The sequence below is a fragment of the Pyxicephalus adspersus genome, chromosome 1 (assembly GCF_032062135.1).
Source record: "Pyxicephalus adspersus chromosome 1, UCB_Pads_2.0, whole genome shotgun sequence".
NCBI classification, from domain to species: domain Eukaryota; kingdom Metazoa; phylum Chordata; class Amphibia; order Anura; family Pyxicephalidae; genus Pyxicephalus; species Pyxicephalus adspersus.
The window spans coordinates 124,873,974-124,890,525 of NC_092858.1; the positions used below are offsets into that span (position 1 = coordinate 124,873,974).

The window sequence follows — 16,552 nt, forward strand, 5'->3', positions numbered from 1 at the left end:
AACTCCTCCGCGCGCGCCGTTCTATGTCTCGCAGGTGGTTTTCTGGCAGCTAGCCGCGCGCTCTCTGTGGGCGGGAAGAGGCGCTGAGGGCTGGGGGGAGGGGCTCCGAGGAGAGGGGACGGCGGGCAGACCTATATAACGGGGTGCGCACGCAGGATGCTCGGCTCCCCGGGCTGGCTGACTGAACAGGGACGGAGAGCATCAGGTTGTTGTGTGTGAAAAGGAGAAGAAGGAAGCAACAAGAGGAAGAGCGGGGAGGGGAGCCGGCGGCTCTACTAGTGGGCTGAAGGAGGAGGAGGCCGCCGCCGCCGCTTCCCCTGCCCGCCCTGCCTATAGCTCACCTATATGGACGAGCACCTCAGCCTCCTGCACTCGCCTCCGCCGTCCTCCACCAGGCACCGCACCAACACCAACATTGTCAATCCAGGCTACACGGACGTGGAGCAGGAGACCATGACGGTGGTGGCTTGTGATAACCTCCTGGAGGAGGCGGCCGCCCTCCCGGGTCTGCACTCCTCCGAGGGCTACGAGCAGGACGACCACGAGTGGTGAGAGCGGGTGGTCATCAACATCTCTGGCCTGCGCTTCGAGACACAGCTGAAAACTTTAGCCCAGTTCCCCGACACTTTGCTGGGCGACCCGAAGAAGAGGATGAGGTACTTCGACCCGCTGAGGAACGAGTACTTCTTTGACCGGAACCGGCCGAGCTTTGATGCCATTCTCTATTACTACCAGTCAGGGGGCCGCATCCGGAGACCGGTCAATGTGCCCATAGACATCTTCTCCGAGGAGATCCGATTCTATGAACTGGGGGAGGAGGCCATGGAGAAGTTCCGGGAGGATGAGGGCTTTATTAGGGAGGAGGAGAGACCTCTGCCCGCCAATGACTTCCAGAGACAAGTCTGGCTGCTCTTCGAGTACCCCGAGAGTTCGGGTCCGGCCCGGGGTATCGCCATCGTGTCGGTGCTGGTCATCCTCATCTCCATCGTCATTTTCTGCCTGGAAACTTTGCCCGAGTTCCGGGACGACAAGGAGTATAATGGGCCGGTGCTGCCCCCCATCAATGGCACCGGCCCTTACCTGAGCAGCTCGTTCACCGACCCGTTCTTCGTGGTGGAGACCCTGTGCATCATATGGTTCTCCTTCGAGCTGCTGGTCCGCTTCTTCGCCTGCCCGAGCAAAGCCACCTTCTCCAAGAACATCATGAACATCATAGACATCGTAGCCATCATCCCTTACTTCATCACCCTGGGCACCGAGCTGGCAGAGCGCCAGGGCAATGGGCAGCAGGCCATGTCTTTGGCCATCCTCAGGGTCATCCGTCTGGTCAGAGTCTTTCGGATCTTCAAGCTCTCCAGACACTCCAAGGGGCTGCAGATCCTGGGGCAAACTCTGAAAGCCAGCATGAGGGAGCTGGGGCTGCTCATCTTCTTCCTCTTCATCGGTGTCATTCTATTCTCCAGCGCCGTCTACTTTGCCGAGGCAGATGACCCATCCTCCGGCTTCAACAGCATCCCAGACGCCTTCTGGTGGGCAGTGGTCACTATGACCACGGTGGGCTATGGGGACATGCACCCGGTCACCATCGGGGGGAAGATCGTCGGCTCTCTGTGTGCCATTGCTGGGGTGCTAACCATCGCCCTGCCGGTGCCTGTTATCGTGTCCAACTTCAACTACTTCTATCACCGGGAGACGGAGGGAGAGGAGCAGGCACAGTACATGCACGTAGGGAGCTGCCAGCACTTGTCTTCTAATGAGGAGCTGAAAAAGACCCGGAGCAACTCCACTCTCAGCAAGTCAGAGTACATGGTGATAGAGGAAGGGGTGAGCCCGGGGCCATACAAGCAGCCCAGCTTTAAGACACCGAACTGTACCACCAACAACCCGAACTGTGTAAATATCAAGAAGATCTTTACCGACGTGTAATGGCCTGTGCTGGGACGATGGAAGAGTCAAACAGCCGCTAGAAATGTCACCACCATCGACATCAGTGTGTGCCACTTTTTAATGTTCATTTTGTAAGCGCTCCTGTGGGAAAGAAGCTGTGCTCACACTATATAGGATATCAAAGTGCTGCTGGGATGCCAAGTGTGCCAGGAGGCTGCACATCTATGTTTTTTAGTTTTGCAAAAAAAAAAAAGTAAGGGGGAAATCCCAAGTTTTTTTTTGCCCTGAGATGAAGTGCTGCTTGTAGTCTGCCTGGAAGTAACAAGTATCAGGACCAACTACAATGCTTCTAGGAAGCAGACGGTTGCTTTCTAAAGATCATGATTTACTCCAAAGCCTCTTTTTTATTGCTTACATTTACTTTTAATTCGGATTATTATCATCTCACCTTTTTTGTGAACACCAACACTTCGAAACATCGGTACACAATGTTTATCTGTGAACAAATCTTTTGTTCACGGCATTCAGTAGGTCTACTCTGTAATCAATTTGTTTTAATTAGGTTTCTGATACCAAGTGAATATATAGCCTAGCTACTTGAACTACAAAACTTTGTACAAATTCTTCTATAATAGTGCCAAGTACAAGATTATTGTATAAATCATGAAGCAAAGGAATCTTTCTGCGTTCTGTGGATGCTTTAATGCCTGACAGTCTACATGCCAGAAGAAGATTAAACTGCTGGACTTGCTTTTCATCGGAAGTTACTAATTCTGACCCGAGTTATGCAGTTTCCATAGCAACATGGGTTTCCCGAGAAACCCAGTTGTCATGGCATCCTTGTTTCCATAACAACCATCCAGATGGTTCCAACTTCAGAGACACTGCTGCTGTTGGGAAAACGCTCAGAGAAAGTTAATTCCAGAGAGATTTGCAAAATAGGTATGAAAATGCAAACCTCACCTGTGAGCAAGTAGATGTGGAGCCAAATCAAACCACACTGTGATGGGCACACCAATTCTTCCAAAAATGACAATGGAATAAAATATTTTCAGAAAAAGACCAATGTTTCTAATGGAAAAAAGTTCTATCACATATAAAGTCAGAAGCAAAACAACAGGTCTTTGTCTGGATAAAATCAGCTGTAGCATTAAAATAAAGCACTTTTAATAAATTGAAGTGGAAAACACATCAGCACTAACAGAACTTATAGTAAATGATGATCAAGCCTTATGAAGAACAATAAGGGGTCTTAGGGCAACTAGCACTACAAGTGTCAGCATGGTCGTGCCAGACCCAGCCACAATGGACGAATGGAACATTAGAAAGGTGAGCATTTTTATACAAATTATTACATTTTGTATTTTCTGTGACATGTTATGATGTTATTTAAACATTGGTAGACAGGGCTCGCCACATAAAACACCACATTGCTTTTGGTTTGATTTTCATTTACAGCATTAGAATATTGGAAGGATCTGTGGAATTTTGACAATAGTTTATATTCCTGCAACAATGATCAATTTGTGCCCTCAGACTAGATTAACTGACACCAATGGTCTTTTAGTCAATCTGTAAGGGCGGTATTCTTTTTACTGAGCAGCAATGTAAGAGGAGTTCTTCTTACTGACCACCACACTAACATACTGTGAGCTGTGTATATATTACTATAACAGGGCTTCCCTGAAGACCTGAAAGTTATTCCAAAAGGTTTGACTCCACTTACAGGTGAACTTGGAACTGGGCCATCACTATTCACATCCTCTCAATATCTAGTTTGCTGTTTGATTAATTTTAATAAACTCAGTTCAATGATTTTATTTTTGTGCCTACATAACGTTTTGAATACCCAGAGAGGTGTTAGGGACCCAAAGTTTTTATTTTTGTTCTATAATGAAGTGGTTTAGGGAGCACAAGAGTGTGGGCCAAAGAGGTATGAAAAAACTTAATGCAGAACTGCAGCTTTATCTTTTTTAATTCTGTCTCATATGTTTCTGCCATTGGTGCTTGGTGAAAAACTGTGTTGCTCTTTTATTTTTCCCACCTCCCACTGTGTGGTTCTGAATTTGTCATTGAAGCAAAAACAATTTGTGTCTGAATTATGTCCCACAGGACTCACTGTCTGTAATAGACATTCCGCCTAGGTTACAGGGGCCGCCAGTCACTCCTGCAATGTTCTATATGTTGCACAGTTTACCCAAGGGAATGTTTACTTCCATTCTGTCACAGTGATATCCGGGAATCAGCAGGTGAAAGTGACCTATATGAAGTTTTGTTGCTTTCCATGTGTGAGTGCAGTGTTGTTTTATTATTAGGTGATGTTGTGTAGTGTATTATCCACCTATACATAAGCAGCACAGAGTATAGAAAGGTAGCACAGACTGGTGTCCCTTAATGTGTGGTGCCAAACACATGTGGCACATAAGTATCTAGTTTTCTGCCTTGTAGTGTTCACACTTAAACAAAGCTGTGTGTATTAGCTTTGATAAGCAGGAAATCTGCAAAATCTCAGTTGTTGTTGTTGCATTGGGCATTGCTGAAGTGATGTGCAGCATCTCACTCCTCCCACCTGTCAGTGGTAAGCAGGATCAAAAAGACCAAATATCATTGTGTGACCATCTTTTTCTGCCCAGTTTTAAGATAGAAAACCTAAATAAATAATAATATAAAATTCTGGTGGTTGCATAGCAAGTAGAGGGAAACAATAAAAACATAGATTTCTGCATACTGGTGTTCTATTTCAGTGTGGTATTTAAGAAAATTCTTGTTTACTTCAATGGTGTAGTATGGACTACAGTTCTGAGGCTGCCTTTGATTTCTGCATTCCCTCCATTGAGGTTCTTTGGCTGCATTAGGTTCTGTTGAGATGCATTTGTATTGCAAGAAAAACAGGTCAAATGCAGCCCTTGGCAGAAATACAGAAATACTAATGTAAAAGACAGTCTGGGGCAACAACAAGCTTATATATGTATTTCTTTATTTAGATTTATAATTTTTTTGGAAAATGACCATTGGAGCTAAAAAATAAAAATAACAAGGTCCTCTGATCGTTTCAAACATTGAGCTCTTTAGTTGTAAAAAATTATCATCGTAACATAAATGTTCAAGCTTTATTATTGTACATGATGTGAAAGCCTTAAAAAGGTGACTGCACATAACTGCAACATCCTTCTGTATCGTTCATTTTATTGTCAGACTGTTCTGATCAGGCTAGTATCTGACATTGTTGGCATGGCTATGTTAGAGATAACCACTTAAACCTGCCCTCCACTCATCTCCATTGGTTCATCCCTAGGCTGGGCAGTCTCTATGCCCTGTAGACATGTTTGGAAAATTGGAGGGGGTGGGCAAGCTTCAATAGAAGCACTAAAACATTGCCAGAATAGAATGCCTGGCAGGTAGGTGAAGCAGAGGATACCGAGAACTGCTGCAGGTTAATACAGACATCTCTGGATACCTTACATCAGTGGTCCCCTACCTTTTGGTTGACGAACCACTAAATCTACGGACTCTGGACCACGCATGCGCCGGGAGCCCCGAGTGACGTCATTATGCCAGAACCCACCCATTCTCTCATCTCAGGCTCCAGAGACACAACCCACCCACCGCTCTGAGCCTGTAATCTGTACGGGAGACATGGTCCGTGGCTGTGGCCAATGCGCCTTCCCAGCGGGGTCCTTCTGTCGACCCCACTGGGGGTTGCACAGGCCACAGCCGGGGACCACCACTGGTCTCCGTGCTGTTGCGGCCCAGCTATCAGATGACTGCGGCCCACTAGTGACCGGGGGTTGTGGAGTATTCTTAGAATGACAGTGTCTCTTTACCCTTTAACTGCTAACAACGTAAACACACTCACAATGTAGTAGTAACTGTAGTTCGTTTACATTTTGTAGTTCTCACTTCACCCTCTCTAATGGAAGTAATTGGGTGGCTGTAAAGCTGCCCGATCGCTACTATGTGAAAAACATTGGTGCTGATTTCAGTCTGTTCTCAGTCTGGTTGGATTGAATACAAAGGATGCATTAGGAATGAAATAGACCCTGATGCCCTTATAAAGTGTAACTATCACTATAGCACTATCACATAGAAAAATAACTCCTTTCTAAAGGTAAAAATGTGATGTAAAAATGTAAAGAGGAAAATATGTTTAAATAAATTGAAGTGCCAGCAGTAAAAAAATAGTTAAACTCCAAACAAGCATGTGCATACATATATTTAAAGCGCTGGGCAGATATAAAAGATCCAAATAAATGCAGCTTTAGTTTTTAATATGTAATTATATGTCTTTTTAATTGTAAGCTGGATGGGCACCTGATTTTCTACATGATTTCAGCCTCAGTCTCTGTAAAGCAGAACTGCAGTGCAAGATTATAAAGCTGTAGATAAAGCCAGTTATGTGCTGACAATAGGCATAAAAAGAAACAGAACAATAGATGAGCCTATTGATTTGCTGCTTCTCCCTTACCTGTTCAGTTACAGTCTGGGCAGGTAGCACAGACTGACCTATGCTCAGACTAAGTGGGTTAAATGATACTGAAATGATTAGCTGATTTTGTGATTTAGGCATGCCTGTAGGATGGCAAAGCCAAGGCCTTGACCTCTAGTGGAGTGGTCCGCCCTTTGCATGGAAATACAACCCCAACATGCTGCTTGGAAATAAAATGAGTCATTTTCTGTTCTTCTTCTGTATTATCATATGTGTATTGGTCATTGCTTGACAACTATTGTAATTTTTTTTTCAGTCTGACAAACTCTTTAGAGATTAGAGGAGGCTGATCCTAACAAAGAAAAGGCATGTATGTAAAGACCATTTTTTAAAAAGTAGGGAAGGCTTAGGTTATGTTAAATTTTTATAGTTGTCTGTGTGCCCACTCTAAAGACCTTCTATTTGTCCCGTTGACCCTTGTCATCAAAACAGAAAATTGGGGTAAATAAAAAATTGAAGTTGTCAATGAGGGAAAATCATTTTCAATCATAGGAAAACTCCCTTATAATAAAATACAGTGAAAACTTTTTACCCTTTAAGCCTGTGAAATAGAATTGATGTGGATCAGTAGTGACAGCAATGACTGTAAAGCTGTGCAGTGTGGCATGAAGGCAGGAATCATGGAGAGTATAGGCAGTGACAAAGTGACAGAGTGCCTTGGCAGTGTCTATCACAGGCATAAGAAAGGGGGGGGGGGGCAATGATAGCATGGCCTGTGAAGCAGTGCCAGGGTGTGTGCAGTCTGCAGTGGCAATGACTCTGGGGCAGAGGTGAGGGTGAATGTTGAGTGATAATCATTGTAGGAAGTGTGGAGCTGTACAGAGTGCAGGCAGAAAGTGTTAAGTGTTCATGGTGATAGCAGCTGTGGAGTTGCAGTGAATTGTGCAGTGAGTGGTGTGGGCTGGAAGCAGAGTGTGGGAAGTAGTGGGAATAGAGAAGCAGAAGAGAGGATGGAGAGTGTGAAGGAGCAGTGATAGTGAGGGTGAAGGTGTGTAGTGTGGAATGTCTGTGATGGTGAAGAGTGTGGAGTGGAAATGAAGGCAGGCATTGTGGAGCTAAGGTAAAGGTGGCCAATATAGTGCAGAATTGAAGCCAGGCAGTGTGCTGAATCGATGAAAGTGGGCAGTTTGGTGTAAAGGTCACAGGTGGCATTGTGGTGCAAGAATAAAGGTGGGTAGTGTGAAGCAGGCAGAGCAAAACAAAACTCTCAATAAAGCACAATATTCCGGGAGAAAATTAAAATGAGGTGATGAAGTGAAACATTAAATGGGGTTTATATTAGGCATACACACCATGAGACTACTCCAACCAAAAAATAAATAAAAAAAATGCCCTTTGTGCAAGAAACTGCAAATTTCTGCATGAATAGCTACTAAACATTTACATTAGTATTACCCATCAGGGTAATAATAAAGGAAAACAAATTTATGTAAAATGTTACATTTAAAATTAGTGGAAAGCTCTAATACAAGAAAGGGTTAGAATATGGAGCTGGTGACAAAAATTGTAGTGACATTTATGGCTTTTGAACAAAGGTATAAAGAAGGGTGGTATTATTATGCACATTGATAGGGCTGTGATGTCAGCAGGGTGTTGCGTGGTTATCAGCATTGTGGCTGCAGGTTCACAGGCCTGTAAGTTCGCCAGTTACCACCTGTTTATACCTACTCCTGCTCACTACTTTCTGGATTGACAGCAATGCTTTTGTTACTAAAAATCTCCTGGTATGGTGTCTCCCCCAATGTCTGTAATGGTGGGAGCATGTGATACATGAAGAAGGATTTTGCTTACTCAAGAGAAATGAAAGGACATTTTTTGTTTACTTTATGAGGCTCGTTCATCACATTTTTCAGTACAGTATAGTAACTGGACTTGGTACTTGTTTGGAAGGTCATGCAGAAGCCTTTTGGTATACCCTAGCATGCATATTACAGAAGTAGCATACATTATGATTCCCTCTTGTGAGACGTCAAAAAGATGTCAAAGATAACATGCTTCCAGTCAATGTGCAGTAAAGGTAACTATTTTCTCTAACATCTATAGAGTGAAGATCTACAGGTTATGGGTGAGCTTCTTTACTTATGCCTATGTGTTTATGAGCCCTCAGTGAAATCATTATGGTCTGCACTATATGAAGCTTAAGATCAGTAGCACTCTTCTTACTTCTAGAAACAATTAGTAAAGGAACAAAAATATAAAGTTAGCCATTCTCCTTGGTGGTTTAGTTATGTGTTGCATGCATAGATGTTTCATGCAGTATTACAGTCTTTTAAATACTGTAAAAGACTTTTTATAGTCCTTAGAGTGGTGCATACACGTATATATATATATTTGACCAAGATTTTATCTTGACCTGAAGATGCCATTAGAAAAAGAATCCTGGTCACACCATACAAACTCTTGTTGTATTGTGGAGGCATTATTACAGTTTGTTACACAATTTACATGAGGACATAGCACCATGTGATTTTATTTATTGATTGATTTATTCGTTTATTTATTTTTTATTTATTGTTAATTAAACCACTGAATACCAAAACTGAAATGTGGTTTTAAAAAAATTTGGTTATACTACTAAACACAAAGATAAACATGTATTATATTGTAACTGGATTTGAGAGAAAATGCAGCCACCACATCTGGTAACTTTTTGTTTTGGGGTTTAGGTACCTGCAGATACCTTTAGGCTGGGTCTACACAGACGATTTTAAAAACACATGTAAACATTCCTACTATGTTTATATGCGTTTTTATACACTTTAACTAGCGTTTTAAAGCTTGCCTTTAAACCTCTGGAAAACGCTGGAAAAAATATATGCCGTGTTTACCTGCATTTTTGCCGCGTTTTGGCTTCAAGCACTTATAAACGCAGGAAAAAGCCCCCCTTGAAATAAATCGCGGCATTTTCGTGCGTTTTAATTTTTAAAACGTTGCAAGGAGCGTTATCTCAAAAGCTCAAAAACGTGCCTCAAGGAAACGTCCTGGTTTAGATTAGCTTATTGGAATGCATTGGAATTTTAAACATGGGCTTTTAAAGCCTCAGGTTAAACGCTGGGGAAAACGTCTGTAGACTAAGCCTTAGATAGCATTCAGAGGATCTGCAGAACCTTGGAATTTAGACAAATCAATGGTGCACTGTTGATTAAAGAGGCTAATATCAAGGTGAAATAATGGGGTACATATGGTAGTAAGTGGTGGGTCAGAACTTTTATAGATATATTGATATTTGCTTATCAATGTTCCCAATGTTCTTCCCGGCTATTGAGAATTTGTGAAACCTTTAGGTGTATTATGTTTAGCCTTGTTATAAACATATACATTTATTGTTTTTTTTTATCCGGGTGGGGGGAAGCTTTAGCTGGGTGGTCAAAAAGTGAGCAGAGCAAAACACAGCAAATTTAGTGCTCCCAGTTGTTTATGCCATAAGTATCCAGTAACCCCTATTATTGTGTTGTACCTACCCCCTATGCTTTGTTCCAGCTTTCAAATACCTGGCTTGTTAATATGTTCAATTCTTCCATCTTTTTGCATTATGCCCCAACTGTGCAGTGCTGTGTATTTTGATCCAAAGTCCTAGTGTTAGATGTTTTGTTAAGAGTGTAATCCCATGTAGTAGTGTATTTGTGTAATCAATGTAGTGTAACAAGTTAGGCTTAGTTCACATTAGCATTAAAAAAATATTGTGACATTTCTGAGTGACTACTGGCAACTGCTAGGCACATGGGATTGGTAACAGACCATAAAAGTTGAGCTTTTTCAGACTTTTTCAGACCTAGCAGTTTTTCAAGCAGCAGTGGTTCCTGGCAAAAGAAAAGTGAGGGGTAAACTCAACAAATGCAACCTTACTGTTAGTGTGAATTCAGCCTAACTCAAGATGTGGCCTCCTAGTGCTATATCTAGCGTCATTTATTCTGTCCACAAAACTGAGCTCAGCAAGTCCCACGCTGGCTTAGCTTCCAGCTTTCCGTTGCTCACCGATCTGTTGAGCGCTTCCATTTACTTTCTTCCAGGTCCTTCCTAACATCACCGGAACTTCCACTTCACAAGCATGAGATCAGGTGACTTATCTTCCTGAAAATGTAAAAAGTGCAGATCTTACTGCGCTTGTGTGAGATTGAGCACTTTTTTTACATTATAGTGAAGCTTATAATATATTATAGGGAAGCCTATATATATTCCTGATGTCAGGAATGAGCAGAAGGAGCAGCCCATAGCCACCTGTGATATGTCACTCAAATTTTCCAGGAGGTTCCGGGTTTACCCTTCAGTCTTTACCACCATGGCAGTACAGATGAAAGTGGGTTGGGTACTCCGCCGAAAATAAAAAAACACATTTTTCTGTTGTATAAATGGGGAAATTCACTCTTTATATAATGCTAAAATGTGGTGATGCTTTATGAGCATTGTGCATGGGAAAGATGGGGGAAGGACAAGTTTCTTGTTGCTTGTCATATTCTGCGGCTTAACAACTCATTGTGATCAAACCTTTATATCTCCTAAACCGATAGCCGTAACGACTTGAAACTTTTAGGTTACATAGAGGACCTCATAGCTACTAGTAAATTTCTTTAAAAATTGAAATTGAAAATGCAAATTAGGTACCCCCAGGGCCACCTACATAGCAAAGAGCATTGGGGTGGGCACCTAAATTTTTACCTACGTATACACCAATATCTCTGGAATAGGGGAGGTGTGGGGGACACGTGTATAAACCCCCCTAAAACTTGATTACCTTGGCATCATTAGAATATAAAAATCTCTGCCCATCAAAATGCCCTGTTACACAAAACTGTCTGCTTTCCTACCTAGAAACATAATTTTTCTAGGGGAGGTGCAGATAAACAAAAATATAGGTGCAAGAGGGGGACACTTGTGGCTAACACCCCCCAAACTTTCATCACCATGGCATTATTACATGACTGTACCCTTCCAGTCTGATGATGCCATAGTAATACCATCTTAGGGGGGGGGTTAGCCAAAGGTGCCCCTCCCTTTCACTTACATTTTTGGTTTTGTACACCACACCATTCTAGGGAAATTGGGAATTTAAAGAAGAGAAACAGACAGGGTAGCATAATATGACAGTTACAGATTTGTGACAGGTTGGTATCAATTTAGGGGCCCCACCGCAATGCACCCTGCTATTTAAGTGGCCCCTGGGGTCACCAATTTGAATTTTTACCTAGGCGCACTTTCTTTTAAAACAGCACTGCCAATGTAGTATTTTCACAAGTTTCTAAACTTGTGATCCCTTTATCTTGAAATTATCTTGAAAGCTGGGGGTCTAGGAGGGGCCCTGTGCACCCTGCAAATTTCACGCTGTTACAACCAACAGTTTAGGGGATATGCAAGTTTGTACACAGAGAGATGTAAGACTGCAGAACATGCAGCCTTAACCCCCCTTGCAGTATTTCTGAGTGTGGCTCGGGGTAAAAAATACATGCAAAAAGCCGAGCATAAAAACAAAACACTTACCTTGTCCCATCGGCGTCCCCCGGCGTCCTGCCCGTCCGTGTAGTTCGTCGGGACACGTCCTCTTCTCTCGATCTTCTCTTCTTTTTTTTTCAATAGAAGCCACAGCATGAGCTGATCAGATGTATCAGATGGGGGCAGGAACACCAGTGTCCCAATATCATCTTAGCTGTGCTGTGCTGTTGCTCCCTGTCCTATCATCAGCAGCTGTAATCTTCTGAACTGATGACAGCTGAGCAGCCACAATGTGATCCATTCAGAGGACTAGAGCTGCTGGTAAGTGGAAAGTGGGGGAGGCACGGCTGCCGGGTGCTGCGCCCACCAGAAAGGAACTGGGGAGAACTATATAAACCTCTGGACGAATAGGCAATTCTCTACAAAAAAAGTAGTCATTCCTAATTACATATTTTATTTTCTCTGGCTATAACCTTTACCCTACTTGGTCGAGTCTGCTAGCATGTCTACAATACCAGTAACAGAAAAAGGAGTAAAATAGGTCTCTTCCGATTTGACTTTATGCAGTAGTTACCTCAAAATAAACCTAATTAGACTTCTCCTTCTGAAATGGAAAGTATATGTATCAACTTGGCACTCAATGCAGCTCAAGCAAAATAACTTGTGGGTTTTTAATTTTATAGTCTATTTATAAAATCAGTGGACCAAAATAAAATAACAGAATGTTGTGCACATTGAGTGCATAGGTTTTGTCTATCTCTCGGACACCCCATTCAGTCAATAAAGAATGCATAGTGAAAGAGATTCCCTTTTTCCTTATCCAGCTTGCCTGCAAATTACCTTAGGCTATGTACACACGTGCAGTAATTAACAACTAAGGACTGCACGATGCATAAACGAGTGCTGTACATACAGCACCCTTCTGTTCTAGTTTTTTACAGCACAGGTGGGTGGGGGGTATGTACACTATTTTAAAGGTAACAGAAGTTTTATTTTCACAACAGAGTGACTTTATATTGTAACACCATGGGCAAAATAAATAAAATTACATATATACCACTATTATCAACAGCCAATAATTTTAAATTCAACACCATTAACCAAATCATTTGCATTTCAGCTAGAAAAATAATGGATTACCTTGCAAGATGTGAATAACACTAAGTTACAGAGAGGATTCAACAAGTGCATTACTGATAGACTATGAGTACACAAAGTAACATTTATGGATATATGATACATTAAATGACTTTCCTAAGAAAAAAAAATACTTAACTGGATGGCCTGGAAAACCATCTCACTTCTACTGATAATTAAGTTAAAAGAAGAGTATAAAGCTACGTACCCACGTGCAATAGTTGTCTTTGGAAACAAACGATTTACTACGGATAGTTTGTTATTTGTTAACAAAAAATTGCATAATGACAACGAACGAGGAATGTCGCTGAAAACAAAAGACCATCCTGGTGAATCCGTTTGGGTGGCGATTGTTCACTATCCATTGTATGTATGGTCGAGTAGTGATTGTGGATTGTTCTGTGGTACACTTTCTCCGGTACACGTCACTTCCTGCATCATTCAAACGATCGTATCTAGTGTGTGTGTAATATTGACTGATATACTGATTATTTTTGAAATTGAAATATTGGTAGATCTGTCTTTCATTGTCTAACTACAATTATTGCACGTGTGTACGATCCCTTAATGTTGGAAATTTGTGCTTTGGAAAAATAAATTCCACATAATGAAAATACAATTAGGAAAAGTCATATAGTTATTTAAACCTGCCTTTGTTTCTTTATAACAATAATTTTCAAATACATTTTTACTGATTGTCTATGAAAAGACATAGTGGGGTTCTAATTCTGTTTAGATAAATATATGAGTGTTTCTAGGTTAAAGATACATTATGGAATTAAGCTGCTTTTCCTCTAGTTCTGTGTTATGCTGCATATTTTATGATGCATAAATAAAATATAAGATAGCCAAGGAGATATATCCAAATTTCTCTGCTCCAAAACCTTGCCCAAACACAAAAACTATTGTGTCGTATCAAGTGACTGTGCCATAAGGTTTTGGCTCAAAGTAACAAGTGAAAGAAAAAAAACCTGTAGATTAGATCCTAAAAATCCAGTATGCAGTAAATGAATAAAGACCTAGAAATGAAACATTTTGGTATATTTTTGCAATAGTATTATTTTTGTATGACCACATGGGTATTTTGTTTTGTTTTAGTGGATGAAACAATTACATGAACAATACTGACATTTAGGAAGCAGGTAAAATATATTTATCTAATTCAAAAGGATGCTATGCTCACTATATAAGATTTTGCTGCTTCTGTTTGGCATTAGTTTATTGGATCCTTAAGGGTGCGTAAAAACTTCATAGGTCTACATCACAATTTTGACACTAACTCCTTAGGATTCATAGCCTTACAAAAAATAACGATGAATTCTAGAGTTGGTGACCTGGATAGGTGGCTGTTACAAGCAGAAACGAGATGGATCTTTGAATTGAAATCTAATTATTTTCCCAGACTGGATACCTTTGGTTTCAAATCCTTCCTTTAAATCAGGTTGGAATAAGACTATTTATTTATATATATAATTTTTCCCATTTCTATTTTTTTGCCTTTCCTCTCCTTTCCTCCTCCCCTTTTTTCTTCCCTCCCCCCCCCTTCATTTCTATATTTTACAATCTAAAGTGTAATATAGCTGTGAAGTGTCTATCATATGAAACAAATTGAATGATTTGAAGAATGTTGAATAATGGTAAATTAAAAGAATCCCTTAGTAAATCGTTCACTACACTATGGTATTTAACATGGGAAAAGCGGTGTGCAAACTAAGATCCCTCCTTTTTATGTGTTCATTTTATATGGGATACTATATATGTCCCCTGGCTCTTTATTCCTGCTATTTGCCTTTGATATACTGAATATGGCTGTTCTCCTCTTGTTTTGTTTGTTGCTCTGTGGATCGTGGTTTGCATACTGTGTTCTTTCCTATGTTGTGTTCTGGTCTCTGGAACGCAAGCAGGTTGCTGCGTTCCAGAGGATTTCGGACGTTGCGTTTCCGTGTGCATGACGTCACATCCGGGTGCTGCGCAAGGGAATCGCCATTTGCCAATCTTGACTCGGGCGTGGAGGAGATGAGTGTATAGGAGGGGGGTCTTACTATGTTACCTACATGCACCTGATGCATCACAGATGGTGGCGGTCTCCCTACATTTTGAACTAGATATTTTGATGTAAAAGAACAACCTACTAGTAAGTATTTCCATTTCTATTTGGCTTTATTGCAGTGCTTTAAATGTATAAGTAGTTAGCATCCAATGGGATGCATTTGCTTGGGCACAAAAACATACATTGAGTAACAATCTTCGAGCATACATATGTGTGTATATGGCATTTTTATATTTATACTTCCAGTTATATGCCTATTCAGTGATCTGTTGGATCTTTATTTATAGCTATAATATGTACACCCTCTGTGTGAAACTTATGGCACTTTTCTTTGGACGTATAGATGAATATACCAAGCAACAGCAACAATCTATGCCCTCTATCCTCCCTCTTTTTTGTTTAACACAAAGTTCTGAAAGAGCCCATAATCAATGTATTTTTTAAATAAATTTCAATAAAATTTACTTTTAATAAAATACACCTTTTATTTTACATTTACCTGTCCTCATTCAGTTGTTCTTCTTTTACCTGGTTGAAGCTGGGACGAATTAACTTTTGTTCATACAGTTTTATTTAAAAGTGCCATTTTAACTCCTATTTTAACAAGTGTGAAAAATGCTCTACCTGTAAAATGGAATATTTTTTCTTTATTTTATTTACTAACCTGCATCTATACATATCATTTAATTTTTAATTGTAAACAAAGTCACTTAAATCAGCCCATTTTAATGCTCAGTTTGAACTTCAGCAGGTCATCTTGACTACATGCCTGGATGCATTGTATTGCTGCCATGCTATTGGCTGATTCATTATTTGAATTACCAAGCAAAGTGTCACTGACTGTGGGTCCTACCCTGATTGACATCTAAATAGTTGAAATATGTCCTCTTGGGGGTTATCAGTTGAAAATATCTTAATTAGTACTGGTCAGAAGACTACTGCCTCCCAGTCTTCCCCTGGCTCATATGGTGTTTAAGCAGAGAAAAAGAGGGATGTGTTTCTTCCTACTACCCCTTCTGATGCTGGAGCAGATGTCATGGAATATATTTGTAAATGGACAAATATATTCCATGACGTTTGTAAATGGACCCTGCAAAGAAAGATTAGTAAAAGTGTGGCATATTGCCAATCAGAGGAGAAATAGATTGTATATTACTTAAACTTTTAAAATAAAAAAAAATTCTTCAGGCTATAATAAATGTTATTTATATAAGAAATGCAGAAATAAATAGTTGCATTATCCATTACCAGTCAAATATTGCTTTCTAGTTTGTATTGGGACATTTATTTCTGCTGTTTCAGTGGCTGCTGGCTTGATTTCCTTTACTACATTCTATACCAAAGTACTGATGGACTTCATTATTAATAAATGTGCAACAAAGAAAAATAATGCTATTTCTTATAATAGTGTAATTTTACTGGCTGTCATTTTACAATTCCCCAGCTGTTATTCCTCCTTTAACAACTGCAACTATCGATAACCCCGTACTTTTTCGTCTATATTAAAATCTCACTTACCTGGTCCCGCTGTGCTCATCCAGCGTCGGGTCCGTGTTCCAGCGTCG

General features: G+C 40.8%; 1 protein-coding gene across 1 annotated transcript in view; it reads left to right on the top strand.

Annotated features, from left to right (window-relative positions):
* The first annotated feature begins 535 nt into the window (after window positions 1–535).
* Window positions 536–16,552, top strand: part of LOC140340909 (potassium voltage-gated channel subfamily A member 3) — a 31,363-nt gene continuing 15,346 nt past the window's right edge. Inside the window, exon 1 of the mRNA XM_072426352.1 lies at window positions 536–3,216. Coding sequence (XP_072282453.1) covers window positions 652–1,926 — 1,275 coding nt within the window. The 5' untranslated portion in view covers window positions 536–651 and the 3' untranslated portion in view covers window positions 1,927–3,216. The remainder of the gene's footprint in view (window positions 3,217–16,552) is intronic.